This window comes from Lepisma saccharinum, chromosome 25 (assembly GCF_977018435.1).
Source record: "Lepisma saccharinum chromosome 25, izLepSacc3.1, whole genome shotgun sequence".
Classification (NCBI taxonomy): Eukaryota; Metazoa; Arthropoda; class Insecta; order Zygentoma; family Lepismatidae; genus Lepisma; species Lepisma saccharinum.
In genome coordinates this window covers 16,204,319-16,221,511 of record NC_139253.1, presented here as the reverse complement: position 1 = coordinate 16,221,511, position 17,193 = coordinate 16,204,319, and the positions used below count along the sequence as shown (strand labels likewise).

The 17,193-nt window shown below is 35.4% G+C and overlaps 1 protein-coding gene across 6 annotated transcripts in view; it reads left to right on the top strand.

Annotated features, from left to right (window-relative positions):
• The window catches only part of LOC145978542 (serologically defined colon cancer antigen 8), a 93,313-nt gene extending 77,377 nt beyond the window's left edge, over positions 1 to 15,936 (top strand). For 3 of the 6 annotated variants that reach the window (XM_083111209.1, XM_083111211.1, XM_083111212.1), the window contains exons 10-13: positions 2,382 to 2,499; positions 6,220 to 6,252; positions 7,627 to 7,801; positions 15,461 to 15,936. In XM_083111209.1, coding sequence (XP_082967335.1) covers positions 2,382 to 2,499; positions 6,220 to 6,252; positions 7,627 to 7,801; positions 15,461 to 15,763 — 629 coding nt within the window. In that variant the 3' untranslated portion in view covers positions 15,764 to 15,936. Of the gene's footprint in view, positions 1 to 2,381; positions 2,500 to 6,219; positions 6,253 to 7,626; positions 7,802 to 12,122; positions 12,206 to 15,460 lie in introns of all 6 variants that reach the window. The other 3 variants (XM_083111210.1, XM_083111213.1, XM_083111215.1) reach the window with 3 other exon arrangements.
• Positions 15,937 to 17,193: the final 1,257 nt, after the last annotated feature.

The following is a 17,193-nucleotide window of genomic DNA, read 5'->3' as shown; positions in this document are numbered from 1 at the left end:
CCTTGTGTGATGGAAATTGACAGCCACAGTTTTGCTGCTGTTTAATACTAAATTATTGTCAGAAAACAATTTGCTGAGTTTGATTGTTACAAGTTTGATATTAGAGTTAAGGGTTTGTTCCTTACCACCTGTGGTGACTACACTTGTATCATCTGCATAAAGAGTGTTTTTTGCTGAATTTAAATTTATTGGCAAATCATTAATATATATTAAGAAGAGTAATGGTTCAATAGTAGATCCTTGTGGAACTCCACTTGATATTGTGCAGGGTTTTGAGACAAAGCTAGATTGCACACCTTCATCCTTTCTGTGGATAATCTCGACTATTTGCATATGATTGCTAAGATAGGATGTGAGCCAATCATGTGGGGTTTTATTTTTTGTAATAATTTTCATGGGGTACTAGGTTGAAGGCTTTTGTTAAATCTAGAAAGAGTCCCGTTTTGTCTAATGTTTCTCTTATGTATTCCAAATATTGAAACGCAGCAGATTCAGTTGATTTCCCTTTGCGGAAGCCATGCTGAGTATTTGAAATAAGTTGTTCATTTTCTAAAAATGATACAATTCGATTGTTCATGGTAGCTTCTAAAATTTTCGAGAATGGGGAGAGGAGAGAGATTTGTCTGTAGTTGGTTAAGTTATTTCTATCTCCTTTCTTGTATATTGGAATTACTTTTGCTTCCTTCAGCTTTTCTGGAAAAACTCCTGCGGTGAAGGACAAATTGATTATGTGGCACAGTGAGATTGCAATATATTCTTTGCATTGTTTGACAACATAAGTGGGGATTTCATCTACACTACACGACCAAGTAGGTCTGAGTTTCTGTACGATTTTTTTCAACCTCCATTCCAGCTGTGGAATCTTCATCTTTTCTGATTCTGCTTAGATATCTCATTCTTTCGCTAGATTTAATAATTCCAGGTGTTATCCAGCTGTTCTTTTGGGTTGCTGAAGTTCTAACTTGTTTCTTGGGAAAAGCTATTTCGAAATAATAAGTGAACGTTTTTAGAAATGAAATATGCTTCATCTGTATCATTGGACTCATGAATATCAGACTAAATGTTGGTCACCTTGGCCAAGCTAACTTTCAGAATTTCCTCTTAAGGAAGAGAATTGTAACTTACTTTGATGGAATATTGCTTGCTTTGGGAAGGTGACAAGAAAACTGTTTCCACTATAATCGATTACTATAAAATTGATATGCTTAATCAATTGTTTATAAGTTAGTATGTGATGTAAAATTCAGTACAAGTATTTTTTTTAATGTGAGCATGCATGTTATGTTAAAATATTATATGTATATGTTGCTTGTGTGTTAACTTGCATGATTTCTATTTTGCATTGTTAGATCAAAAGCAGTAGATTATTTATTTTTTATGGATATGTAATAGGAATGGACCAATATGATTTTTTTATTGATACAAAACAAAGTACAAATACATAATAATAATGCTGGAGTTCCATTAAAATAAGACCATTTCAACCTGAATGGTACATTCACCTCTTAATGGAACAAGTTTCACTTTAGAAACTATTTTAGAAATTCATTTAAAAAACATCATTATTTTGATGTTCATAAAATGATAAACATAAGGAAATTACAGAATTGTGCATAAGGTTACTGACTATTCACATCAGGACAGTAAAATTACAAGCGTTTTACTGGTAAGAGTGGAACCCTAATTCTACCTTCCCAGATTGTTCATTTCCTGCATTATAAGTTTTTTTTCCGCTGTATACTAATATACAACAGGGTATCTCCAAACTTGTTAGTAACATGGTCACCTTGTAATCAAGGGATTCAGAGTTCAATTCTGGGTGGAGGGATATTGCACAATGGTTCAGATCCCACTTAAAACTGTAGGTTCCAGTCCTACAAATTAGACTAATGGACAATACTGACCAATAGTATTAACTCCATTAACCCTTAAATGCTAATGTGGGACAATGAGTATCCTGTGAGGTGCTGTTTTTCATGAGACTTTGGAAACACCCTGTAGTTCATTAATTTTTCAGAGATTTCTGCTTGCTTTGTTACTTTACTTTTTGTTTGAGCTTTAAGGTGTGCCATCACTATTTTGATTGCTATCATGGCTGTATGATGTAATAGGCAATTGATGCAGGGTCCCATCCCTCATATATTATAATTTATAACAATAATTGTGCATGTTCTAAGTTGATTGTTTTCATTATAAATCAGTGCTTTGCCATTAGTGCTGAAAGGACATAAAACATCCGTCCATCACCCAATTTTTATAACATTATGGTGACAGTACTTTTGCGTGACAGCACAGTTTTCATTGCTAATGTGCATCACACTGCTAACACCCACTCCAAAGCTAAAACAAGGGAGAATGAGATTGTGTAAATCCCATTTCAGCACAAACAGTTGCTGAGCTAGAAGGCATGATACAGTCACAGAACCAGCTGATGGATAAGCTGAAAGACGAATGTCATTCCCTCACTCAGAAGCTGGAGGAAGCCTCCGCACGACACAAGTAAGATTTCCTCACTTCAAGTTACGCCTTTGCAGTTTGTGTTCTCTATCATAATAGGGCAAAAGTACACTTTTATGCAGTAATTATTAGGAATGGACTGATATGAAATTTTGGCCAATACCGATAACATACTAATAATAAAAAATTTACCACCGATATTCTATTAATCAGATATAAAATTCCAAATAGTCCGTTGACCTCCTTAATAAATGTTTAGCAGAAGAACCAAGATTTTGCAATGCCATAGAAGCTGCATATTTAGACATTTTCTTGAAGTCAATTATTCAAAATGGAGATATCTATATATGTTTGGGTCCACAAAAATTATAACAAAACCCTGTTGAAAATTTTTCCAATTAGTTCCGATAGCCAATGTGAGTTTTTACACACACTATCTGAACTGATTGGTCAATTGAAACCGCATGATGAGGAAGTGTGTATTACTCACTATTGAATACAAAATAAATACGTAAAATAGTATTAAATCTTTTCAAACTTACGTGAGTGAGTATATGTTAATCCGGACGACGTTTCGGAGGAAAATACTTCCTCCTCCTTCAGGTCTAACCAGATATCTAGACACTGGACATGGTGTCACGTGAAATAGTGTTAAATAGGAATATGGTTAAAGGAATCGGTAAAAAACACTTAAAATCCTGGTTATTAAAATCGTAAAAATCCCTATCCAGGTGAAACATTCTAAAAAATACTCATATTCAAAACTAAAAGACCAAAAACCAGGTGCCCACATGGCAGCCAAGGAACTCCCGTCCTGCAGTAAAGTGAAGTGCGTGGGTAATGGTCTACACGGGCAGGGTTGGAGATTACTTCCTCCCCCACAGGACTGATTCCCCTCAACCGCAACATCACCAATCCAATGAGAATTCGCGTTCTTTCCCTACAACTCTCAAAACTTCGGCGGTGACGTGAAAACCCTACTTAGCATAATTTTTACCGGCATTATCCCATTTTCTAAGGAAATTTATCCACCCCTCTTCCAAATTACCGTCATCCCTATTGAGCTTATTGCTACTTCCTGTGCATACGTATGCTGCTTCATATTTGTTCCAGTCCAATTTATTACTACTTTTCCTAATAACTTCACTTTTTGTAATGTTATGCTTGCTCTTAATGTGTTCCGCGAGACCTGTTTTCGGAACCCCTTCTATGATATCTTTATCATGCTCACCCCTTCGGATTCCCATGCTCCTACCCTATTGTCCTACATATTCCGTCCTGCATTTGCATACAATTTTGTACACACCTTTCTTCAGGGTCTTCATTGTTCCCCCTTTGTTATATTCCAGTAAAACATTTTTCAATGCTACGGGGGGCTTTCATTCCACATTTCACACCGTATCCTTTCATTGATTTTTCTATTTCAGAAATTCCTTTATAGTAGGGAATACCGACAAAGCATGTCCCCCTATCCTGTTCCTCCTTTTTAGCATCACTATCAGAAATATTAACCAGTTCCCTCCCTACAATTCTCCTCGCTTTCCTTGCAATCCTATCCATCTCCAAGGTTGTATACCTATTCTTTAAACCCACTCGCCTTATCCAAGCAATTTTTCTCCTCATTTCTGTCATTACACAATCTCTCCGCCCTGATGTAGAAATTAAGGTAAACATTATATTTGACCCTACACGAGTGTTCAGAACTCTTGTTAAGGTACAGAACACTCGCTAGTGGTTTATGAAATACACCGGTCATTATTCAGTTATCAGTTTTTGTTATGCTCAAATCTAGAAAAAAAATTACGCTATGTTAGGTTTTCATGTCACCACCGAAGTTTTGAGAGTTGTAGGGGAAGAATGCAAATTCTCATTGGATTGGCGACGTTGCGGTTGAGGGGAATCAGTCCCGTGGGGGAGGAGGTAATCTCCAACCCTGTCCGTGTAGACCATTACCCACGCACTTCACTTTACTGCAGGACGGGAGTTCCTCGGCTGCCATATGGGCACCTGGTTTTTAGTCTTTTAGTTTTGAATATGAGTATTTTTTAGAATGTTTCACCTGGATAGGGATTTTTACGATTTTAATAACCAGGATTTTTAAGTGTTTTTTACCGATTCCTTCAACCATATTCCTATTTAACACTATTTCACGTGACACCTTGTCCGGTGTCTAAACCTGGTTAGACCTGAAGGAGGAGGAAGTATTTACCTCCGAAACGTCATCCGGATTAACATATACTCACTCACGTAAGTTTGAAGAGTTTTAATACTATTTTACAATTGAAACTGATTGTTCAATTGCAATGAATAGGTTTCTATTGGAAAGTATTTTATTATTTTCAATATATTGCTTGCGAAAAATTCTTATCTATACAACTGTAAATGCAATGGATAATTATATAAAACAACTAAAATAAATCTCTGCATGTGAAAGTTTTTCTAAGTTACAAATTCCACATGCATTACCAAATATTTTTTAAAATATATGAACACGTTTTTAACTCTCACATTAAATCGAAAAACATGCTGCTTCAGTCATAAATTGACATCATGTTCTTCCTATATTCATGCGAAAACAGCAACAAATTAGGTTAAGCAAAGAATCTGACCCACAACACTTGAAAAAGTGATAAACAAACAAAACACTGTAGAGGTAGACTTATTTGATCAAAAGATTGCTCATTTTTCCAATTGCATTACATACACACAAGAATAACCATGGAAATTCCATATCGAAAAAAAAAGCAAGAACTAATGTGAGCATTTATTCCAACTACTAGCTGCTTTAAGGTTAAGTTGGTTTTTAAGAAAGAGTTCTTCTTAGGTATTTATTAAGAGAAATATGACTTCAGTAATATGCATTAGAATTCAGAAGAAATTCATTTCAAGTGTGCTGTTTTTCCAATGAACTTGTAAATCACAGGAAATGTGGTGTCAAGAATTAAACTACCTTTGCTTTGAGCCAATAAATGAATTTATATCATATTGATTCTACAATATATACAAACTTACAATTGGATACAATTCACCAATTGGAAATTGTCTTGATTTTCCAATTGATTACAGTTGAGATTCCGATTGAAACCAATACATTCTGATACCTATATTAGGCAGATAGAATCTGATAGAATCAGATTAATTCCAATTGAAACCAATTCAATTTCAGTTAGAATCAATAGAAAATATCAGCTGGGAATTGCACATATTGCAATAAATTGTAAGATATTATAGATATATCGGATCAGTAAAATTATCAGTAATTTTACCGATATGCCTGTATGAGCCGATACCGATGGAGTACTGATTAATCTGTCCTATTCCTAGTAATTATGCTGGCTATTTCGGGGTAAAGTTAGGAAACCATTTTTTCCTGATTCTTATACTCTTTATCACTAATGGCAGATCCTATGGTAGTTCGATTTTTATTTTTAATTTGAATAGTATTGCTTTCTATTTTTCTTTTCTAAATATAGTCTTAAACATTTAAATAATTATTGTATTGCAGTTTCTATGAATTGTATAAGTTAAGTGTAGGGACTGATAGGAATTTTTGACAGATATTGATAATGTATTGATATAAAATATTCTGATAACCTAACTAGTAACAGATATTCTACTCATCAGATTATAATTCTGAACTCATTGTGTGAGGACCATGAATGGTTCTTTCATTTAGTTAGTTAATGTGCATAATGAGATGGCTGGCTACATGTTTTTTGTCTTTGAAATTTACTGTACAAAACTAAAATTATAGTTACACAGGTGGTTTCCCTACTTCACTAAAATCAAGGATGGGCAAGAGATTTATTTCTATTTTGATCTTGTTCCCTAACAATAAACTTTTTTGTTGCTGCTTACTTTTAAAATGACTAATTTGTTTCATTAGGTGCTGTATAAGATTTGGAGGTTTAATAGTAATAGAATTGGCATTCTTTCAAGTTAATAATTTCCAACTAGTTTTATAACTAAGTAGCCACGTTGCTCAAATTTTGTCTGCATCTCTTAGATTTCAGCCCCATAAAGTTGATAGAAGCCATTAATGCTTATTCTATTTAAAGTTTTGTTAACCTATTTCTTGCATATCTTCCAGTAATATTTTTTTATTCCTGAAATTTTCTCTTGTTCTTGAAATAATAATAAAAACTTTAACTAACTTGAACCATCCTAGTGCTTTGTGATATTCTATACTAGAAAATTTGGGCCTGCAATTTCTGCTGTACTTCACTATTAATTGCTATCAAATTATTACAAAGTAGGGAAATAGTTCACACAAATTTGGTTTTAAATGAACTACTCTATTTCGTAATACTTCACTTTGTTTATTTTGACAATATTATATTTCCTCTTCAGGGCTTTAAGCTTCAAAGACATAGATGGCTCTTCAGTACTTCCTTCCTTTTAGATGGCATTTTCTTCTTTATTGATAAATAGAATACACGTTATGTATGTTGATATATATATAGAATAAGAAGTTCCAATATCTGGAATTGCTATGGAATGGTAATTGACTTATTACTAAATTTATAGTTGTTAAAATCATAGCTTGCTCTCTACTAACCTATTCTATTTCTCCATTTTGCCAAATGTAGTTACTCATCTATGGTACCTTACCAATTTTTTGCATGTATGGTTTTCTGTTTGTCAATATTTCATAATTCTTTTGTGAAATTTGCTGTATACTTTGGGTTCAAAAGATGGAACCAAATGCATTGCAAATATTTCACTTGAATAAATATAGTTTCTAAATTTTTCTTTTTTTAATGATTAAAATGATTTGTTCAGCATTTATGGTAAAGAACAAACATGAACTTGCAGATATGAATAGTGAATAATGCACTGATTTAGTATAGAATGGCATATATACAATTAGTACAGTTTATGTGGCTACAAGTAATTATTAGAAATTTACATTTTTGCAAACTTCGTTTTTTTGTATTTCAAGAATTCTGAACTTTGAGGTAAATTTATATACTAGACTGGTAAAAAGTTTGTCAATTTTTAGCACTAGGTCACTATTAACCAATGATCACTATAATTCATATCGATAGATTTTTTTGTGTGAACTAATCTCTGGTAGAAGCATTTTTAACCATTTTATACAGTAATATTTTACTTAAGAACGCACAATATCATCAAAAAATATTTCCAATTATGAACAAAATTTTTCAGAAAGGAGAAAGCAACATTAAGAACGGAGAAGACAGTTTTATCAGATAAATTGGCTGAAGTAGTGGAAAATTGTCAGAAATTACAGAACCAGTGTTTAGAACACGGGTTGTTGTATGAAAGAATGTCTCGGCGGATGGAGGAATTGGAATTACAAAGCAAGCAAAGCTCGGAACAGGTTAGGGATTTGGAATTTAGAAAATATTATTGAAAGGGGCCTTGATTTTTTTCTTTTACATAACTTTTATCCTAAAATCAATATTATTTGCACACTTTTTATTTTTCTGAAGTAAGGTTTTCCTTGCCCGAGCAGTTCCAGCAGTGTTAATTTCAATGTCAGAGCTACAAACCATTTAAAAATATGTGCATTCCCTTGACTCATTATGTCACATGGTTTAAACAGAAACCAAATTTCATGTTGCACTTTGAAGCTCCTGTAACAATGGAGAATGGATCTCCAGAACATTACCTGAACTACCCAGTGTTCCCAGTCACACATTGAAATTTTATTACCTCTTGCGACACCTGTTCTATATGTTATACAGCCAATATCCATGGTGGAGTGGTTAGCACAGCCCGATACAATGCCAGGGGTCCTGGGTTCGAATCCCAGCCTTGGTATGGGAAAGTGTCCCTTCATTTCATTTCAATTTCATCATATCACTAATTCTCATCATTCTGATTAGCTTAAAGTGGCAGAAAAGTGAACCTAAGTAACAAAAATAAAATCTCCATGGTATATTTTTGCTGTTGGGTCCAACTGCCAATTCACAAAATAACAATTGTGCACTGTGCCAAAATGTTCACACTATTTCATTATATCGTCGCCTTTATGACAAAGGGGCGTAGCGTAAGCACCAAATGTTGAGAATTTGAGATATTTTGCCTAATGATGTATAATGTATTAATCTTTCACCTGACAAACAGACGTAATTCTATCTTTATTAGTTTCTTCTGCATAGAAAACATGACTTTGGCGTAAGCGACACTTTCGAATGTTGTATTATCTGACAAATGGGTGTAAGTGACGAGTGGTGCTTACGACTGTTTGTCAGATTATAATTTTTCGACGTGTGTATTGTACGCACAGAGTTTTTCTCATTGTTGAGTTGCGGTGTAAAATAAAAGTACTCGGAAGACTTTTATCCAGTCGGCAATTTGTAACAATGAATTGAAAAGAAATTTTCTGTTTATTATTTTTCTGCTATTGTTCTTTTTCGCACCACTACATAAAGGATACAGATAACCGAATCAATTAAGTTTTTCTTTTTTTCCCCTTGTTGTCCAAATTTTCTTTTACTACAAAAGTTATTTGCATTGCGTTAGTGTGAGCAAAACAGTGCCAAGGATGGATGTGCTTGTGTGATGAGAGGACGGTACTACAAATGTGGTATCTTCAAGGGAAATAGAGACTGTGGAAGCAGGTGCTACCTTACGAAGTGGTGTTAGGATAAAAATGCATTGCCCCCCGGAGGAAAAATACTATTCTGGGAGTATTATTACATTGGAAAATCTAGATAAAAACTCCAAATCAGACGACTCAGAAGATGTTCCATTATCTAAGTTAAAATCTTGTGAAGGTGCAACTGCCGAGAAAGAAGAATCACCGTCTGACTATCATGCGGATACCGATGAAGAAGAGGAAACCTCAGCAGTGAATTCTGATGATTCTGATCAGGATCCTACCTTTACGCAAAAGTGTGAATATTCTAAGTGTAAGGTTGATGCTTCTCATTGTTGCCTTCGATGTCTGTTTTCTGTGTTCTAATCACTTCAAAAGTAGCACCGACTGTAACATGCATCACGTATGCTAGTCATCAGATGAGGATGATGAACCTATTTCAGTTTTTCAACAACGGGAGGCCTGCCCTTCTGGTGAACACATTGGAACTGCGGATGATCCTATTCCAAGTACGTCAAAACCACCGAATTATAAGAAGTACAAAGTAGACTGTGAAAGGAGAGAAGAACCAGGAAAGGGAAGAAGAAGAAACAAGAAGGTGGAAGCCCAGTCTCTTCGAGCGGCAAGGAAATCCTACGTCATTTCTGTCACAGGGAAGACTGTGAAGGCCCGCACATTGAAACCTCGCTGCAATAGTGATTCGTGCACCAAGCAAGGAAGAAATTGTGTTTTAATCACAGATGAAGATAGACCAAAGATTGTCAAGTTACTACGGAACGAAGAATTTGCAGTTGCATAGGGAATTTATCCTGCGACATGTCAAGGTGAATGCTGTGAAAAGAAAAAGATCTTCAAGAAGATCTAACATGATGCACTATTTTTTACCTCTGAACAGTGAAACCGTTTCAGTGTGTAAGACAATGTTCCTGAACACCTTAAGCATTTCTGAGAAAGCGGTTCATACGGTTCTCAAGAAAAGAAGCGCACAAGGGACAATTGAACTGGACAAACGTTGTGGTCGATACACACATTTACAGCTACGGGATAAAGAAATCAAGAGATTCAGTTATTGCTCATATTAATAAATTCCCTCGGATGGAGTCGCATTATTGTAGAAAATCGTCATCTTGAGAATAGCTCCATCCCGATCTGTCTATAGCTAAAATGTATGATATGTACAGAAAGGAAACACCTAACCACGTTGCTAGCTACAATACATACCACAGAGTTTTCAAATCAATGAACCTGTCATTCCACCATCCAAAGAAAGACCAATGCACTTTGTGTTATGCTTACAGAGACACTGACGAAGCGAAAAAAATGGACTTGCAGGAAACATATAACATTCACATAGCGGAGAAGAATGCTTAGAGGGAAAGGAAAGAAGAAGCGAAGTTACAAGCGAAACAAAATAGTGACAAAAATGCTGCTCTCTGCAGCAAGTAATACATTTGCCGATATCAATGGAAAGTGCAGTGTAATATTGAAGATGCCTCTCTACATACAATTTTACTGTACAATATTGTCATTGCTTTCTGTGGTATGAAGCTATCAGCAAAAAAGGATCTGGTGAAATTGCCACGTGCGTGGGGATGTACTTGAAAACATTGGATGAACAGGGTATAACGCAAGTAAAACTTTTCGCTGATTCATGTAGTGGTCAGAACAGAAACACGATAATAATTGCCATGCTTTTATACGTATTGAAGTGCTCCAAAAATTTGATCCAAATAATGTTACACTTTTTTGAGCCAAATCATGGTCAGAATGAAGGGGATTCTGCACACAGTGTTATTTCAAGAGCAATCTCAATTGCAGGAGACATTTTTATTCCTTCCCAAATAATACCTATATTGCGATTAGCTCGGCAATCAAACCCATACGTTGTTCACAACTTGTAAGTAGAAGACTTCCTTAACTCCATGGCACAAAAAAATGCATGTTCTATCTGTACGACAATACGAATTGGGAATCAAAGTAGACTGGACCAGGGTCAAGGAAGTAATGGTAAGCAAAGAGGATCTTTCATGTATCAACGTGAAACTCAGCCACTTGTTGTGCACCTAAATGAACTACTGACAAGTATAATGATCTGCAGGCTTTGTGCTTGGGAGTAACCCCTGTTGTTAGAGAAGCTACCTTTCAGCAATTCTACAAGCAACTTCCACACTGCTAAAATGATGTGCTACTATTTTTTTCATTTTGTCTTAACTTTTCTAAACCAATAGTTCTAAACCAATTTAGTGATTCTGACAGTTTAGTGTAAAACTTGTTTAAGAAATTATTCTTATAATTAACATTTTTTATATTGTTTAACTCTTACATTGTAATTGTTTTGTATAAGTATCTCTTCTTAAACCAATAAACAATACTAGCAGAAGTTAAAAGATGAAAATAAATATTAATTTTAAAAAGGATTATAATTGACAGCCATTGTAATTCCTAAATTAAATAGACTAAATTAGTATGCTGACCAAGGAACATTCAAATGCTGACCAAGGAAAAATTAAATTGTATAAAATAATAATAATATACACTGAAAACGTAATGTTTCCACCCTCAAACAGGGTCATCTTCAAAGATTCACACTAAATTGAATCTAAATAATAATAATAATAATAATAATATCTAAATAAAGTAATACTCCGTGCCACAGCAGTCCTTCAAGTGCCAAAGCCTGCCACCTTGTCAAGCATTCTCATTAGGTGGCAGAACAACCACAGGCTGAACCTTGCCCTTCAATAAAGAAAATTTGAATTGCCACTGCTTTCTGTCTTTCGAGACAGGAGTCTATGGCATTCAAGTGTCTCCTTAATTGTCCTCGCAATGCTTTGTCAATACCAAAATTTTGTGAAGCTTCCACCAAAGATCGAACTCTGGACTGCTCGCACCAAAGGCAAAGTGCTAACCATTAAACCACATAGTAGCACACCCCCTAATCGAAACATATAAATGCTTTTTCCTAAGAACGAATATTTATAAAAATCAAGGTCCCTCATTATTTTGATAGTGTTAAGAATTGTGTTTATGCACTACGTACCTTGTATGTATATGCTGATAATACACAAGAATGCCTTTTGTATCTCTCTTCTTCTAGGGAAGAAATGGTTGGGCTACAAAGCAACATAGATTTCTTAAATAGCAAACTAGAAGCCTCGATAGAGGCCCAGGAGAGGAAAGGTAATTTATGTAAAAATTGCAAAGGAACATTTAATAATTTGGTTCTCGACGACTTGGAAAGCATAGAAGCTAATTTAAGATCGTGGGACATTTGTATAGAAAAGCTTACCAGTGTAGTGCACAGTGAAGTCGAAGAATTTAAAATGCATGAAGCTTTGCTTAATTCGTTGGCTGAAAAGGCTGCGAAGCTAGATAAAGACTTAAACTGCTGGACAGAAATTCTAGAAGCTATCTTCCCGAGGTTTGTTATGATCAGAACTGTCTTTGAACAGTCTTTATATACTGCATGTGTTTGGCATACGCACTTCATGAGATGCACCACCCACATCCCAGCCATTTCTTCCTGCTTCTTAGTTGAGTGCATTATTGTTCACTACATTAGTTAGTGGCTTGTTTTATGCATTTAAGGTCTAATTGCTTTACTAAGCAAAATTTGAGGGTGTAACATAATATTACCTAATAAGCATAATGAACATTAACAGCAAAATGAGATAAATACAATTCCATTGTTTGTATAAACACATTTAAAACGTGGAAAAGTTTTAGACATGCCTTGTTTTAATACTAGTATATCTTAATTGATACACACTACTGCTCCAACCACACAAAGCTATGCTACACCAGTCAGTGGTATATTTGTAATATTGAAATTGCATATAAGTGACCACATAGCACCGTTCTGCAATCTTGTAGTGTAACATTGCAATATTAAATGTAAATTTGAAATATAGTGAAATAGTAACTTCCTTTATTTATTATTATTTATTATTTTGCTTTATTTAATCATGCTGAAAGTTGTTCTTACGCCAATAACAGAACACAACATACTTGTAGAAATGTATGTGATTCTTAGTGTTATACTATTTCAAGGGAATGTAAATTGTGCATATATTCTTAACCATACAAGTTTCCTAAAGTAAACTTGGAATTCATGGAAAGTGTAGTTACAAAAGTAAATTGCATCTTCAAACTGCCCTCTTCCCATTGATATATTTTTCTATTCCATCGGAAGTTTGATATTCCCAAGAGAACAAATCAAATAATACTTCCCATAAGTGCAATGCATTTCTCCTTGTCTCCTACAGCCATCCTGCCCCTGTTGCCAAACCTGATGTGCATAAAAGAGCTAAATTTCAACTTAAATGGAGTTAAAGTGCCTCCTAGGGTAATGTTAGTTGCCAAAGGGGTGGGGATGCTGCTAATACCGTTAACTCTAAATTGATGAGAATTTATTTTTAGTTTCACTATTTAGATCCGGCGGCATCACCCATCTCAATAATCCACCAATAGACAAAAATAAAGGGTTCCCTGATAACAATATTATGTCAATTTCACATCAAATATGACACTAAAAAGTAGCTGAGGAGATAAGAGGAGGTGGGGCGATGCAGCCAATATAACAGTATCACGTAACTTGCAAAATGTATAATCATGGCAAAAGTTGGTCTATGTGGGCCAGAGCCAGTGATGTCATCATAGTGGGGCATGGGGACGGGGGCCCCAGTTCACAGCCAAACCAGTTTGGGAGCCAGATTTGGCTCCAAGATCGCTAAGTTGGCAACACTGCCATGGAGAGAAGAGCTTGGGAAGAACCCCGTGGAAACTGTTCCGCATGCCCTTAAAAGACTTGCTGCTGCTAATAATCGCTGACAATAAAATATATTCTCTGAATGTTAATGACTATGGTTCTACATTAGCATACAATGCTAATTGAACATTATCCATTGTCTAGTGCTTTAAACGGTACGTATTCAAACAACTACATTTCATTACTCTATAAGTCATCCCAGTGTAGAATTCAAGCACGTATGGTTCCCTCTCCTCAAGAATTGCAAATAGTAGCATAAATAGAGCAATACTTACTACAGAATTCTATAAGGGCACCATGGAGTAGTTAGAGCAACGGATTTATAGTAAAAAAATCCCAGGTCCGTTCTAGGTTCGATTCCCACCACCGGCAAAAGTAATTTCAACTGAAGACTAGAGAAGTGCTCTCTCGAAATGTAGTGTTACAATAAGTATAGTTTGTAGCACTAGAGAATGGATATGTCCAATTAACATTGCATTCTAATAAAACATGTTTCATTACACAGTGGAACCCTGATTTTACATTCCAGATTTGACATTTTCCTGCATTATACATTCAATCTTAATGCTCCCAATATAGCAAAATGTTATAAAATTTTCCTCAATTTTACATTTTCCCACATTTTTTCCCTCGGTCTCCTGAAAAACGTAAAATTGAGGTTCCACTGTAGTAGCTAATGAACATCTGGATTAACACCCAGCATGTTACAAAATGAGACATCTTCCAGCTGAAGCAAATTGAAGCTCTGTTCACCATAATGTTAGTGCCCTAATCACCCTTATGAGCATATAAATGCCCCCTTCGTGGCATAGCTTGTTCGGTGGTGAACTCACACTCTTGCACCCAGTGTAGTCGCCTGGGTTCAAACCATGGCCTTGAACATGGATATCTGTGTATGTCCCTTCTGAACTTCATCTAATCTTCATTCATTCTCATTGTAGTGGTTAGCCAAGAGTGGTAGGCCTTTACCACAAACTAAAGGTCTCAAAATTAGCACATTTGTCGGGGAGAGATTTAACCTCAATGCTTATTATAATTGAATGTTATATAAAAGAAGGATTACAAATAATAGTTGTAACTGTCGTATGCATGAAAAATTAGCATAATATTATAGTTACTTACATGTGCTTTAGTACTTAAAGATATTAAAAGACCAAAGTTTGACATTATTTCATAATTTGCTGCATGTACTGATGATTTCCATGCATATATGTGTAACATATTTACTTCCACACCCACAGATATTATCATATCTGCATTTCAAATGAAAGAAGGCTTTTTTTGTATTTAGGTGTAGTTTTCGATTACTTATTCAGTTTTGAAAATTCTGTTATGGGGAGAAGGACGTGATTTTCAAGTTTAACGTGCTTACCTAGATAAACCATTAGTGATGAAGAAAAACATAAAGTGTATTCTATTCTTATTTTCATATGAATATTTGAAAATCTATCTCTAATCAGTAATAAGTTATTGCCTCAGGCAGCCGTGGTGATAGTCATATCTTGAACACCTACCACATTCTGATACCCTACCTAAAGATGAAGCCAAAAAAGTTATTGCACTTTTGGCATTAGTGAGGTAAATAGGTAACTAGGAATATTGTAGTTCAGATTTCTTTATATGAGGTTTTTATAGGCTAATGTTCCAATCTCTCTGCTCCCATGCAGATCTACCAGCTCCTGACGAGACAGAGCAGCCTCCTGCAGGAGAAACAGGTCCTGACGCAGGAGGTGAGCCTCCTGAAGACCCACCTAGTCCATCTGAGCCAGCTCCACCAGAACCCAGCGAGGAGAAGCCAGAGTGAAGGGAACTGGGGTGAAGGGGTTTCTTCCCCTCTGCTGGGATTTCTCAGGGATCCCGTTGCAACTGGTTGGTTGGATCTCGGATGTCCATCTCCTACGCACCCGGGAGAACCACTCACGTTAGATGATTTGGCTACTGGCAGTGACATTTTTGGCTCTCAATTATGATAGTTTCCAGTGTTCAGATAGGATTTAAAACTTCTTGTACTTTAAGTATAGGACAGTTGTGAAACAAAGACACAGTGCATTTACAAATTATAATTAATAAGTAAGAATTGTTGTACTAAATGTTAACTTAAAAGAAAAATTTTTACATCTCTGGTAAATAAATTATTGTTGTTAGACAAGTATTGTATTTTTTTGCCCTTCCGAAGTTGAGAAGAATAAGTTCAACATATGGAATGTTTGAAGTACAAAATACACATATTTGCTACATCTGCATATATTACTTGAATATAAGTGTGAGTGCACATATTTTAAAAGGAATTCACAAAATTTCCAACAAACAAGGAACTAAAACATACTTATTTTGTACTACCTCCCCAGCTGAAGATTAAAGATGTACATTTCATAAAGAAAGTAATGAAAAGTAGGTCGACCTCCATAGCAGAGTGGTTATCACATCAAGCTGTGATGCCAGCGATCCCAGGTTCAAATCCCAGCCTGGATATAAGTGTTCTTTGTGAAGGGTAGCCAGAAGTGGCAGAAAAGTGACGCTAAATAACAAAAATGCAAATACAAAAAACAACCATGAAAATATCTTGGTGTTCTGTTAGCCATGAATGATAACAGAATTTTTCCCAAGGCATCTTTTTTTCAGGGGTGCACCCCCCTCCCAGCTTTTCAGATGCCTACAATTCTAACTTATCCGCTATGAAAAAGACATTTTATTTTTGTTTCGTTTATCTTTTTTCATAAGTTATTGCAGTGAAATCCACTTCACATGCAAAAGGAGGAAGTGCATACCTTGGAGCTCCTTTCATGAAGGGAAGAATGACTATGGAGATCAAATAGACGAACATAGCAGTGACACTTCTATCCCCTACTGACTGACAGGAATTACCTTGATAAATCAGACAAAGCCTATGAACTGTACACCTGCAAAGTAAAGGATTGTAAAGGCAATAAGAAAGTTCTGAAGTACACATACTACTGTAGTAATGAAGATTAAGAATTCTGACACCCCAGACCCTTAGAAAGCCTTGCCTACTCCAACCTTCATTGTCCAATATCCTCAATATCATCGATTCCTCTTCTCCGAAACAGTTTTTTCCTAATATTTTCTATACTTTGTCCCAGATAACTGTAGAGCAGGCGAACTAAATCAAATCTCAAGCAACTGCCTTCCCAGCAGCATGTACTGCTTCGCTCTAGCCACTTAATTTCCCTCGCTTCTCTATAAAGATATTTGATTATTTTATACAAGTTCTATTAGGGACCATATTTCTAATTGGTTATTAACATGTGGTCCCTCAAGAGTTTTGTGTGTATTTGTCACTGTCAATGCTCAGCAAAATTTTAGGTGCTCTTTTTGTAAGTATTTTTATTATTGAATCCCATTGATGCTGTCATTACTTTATATATGTGCTGTGAAGTTG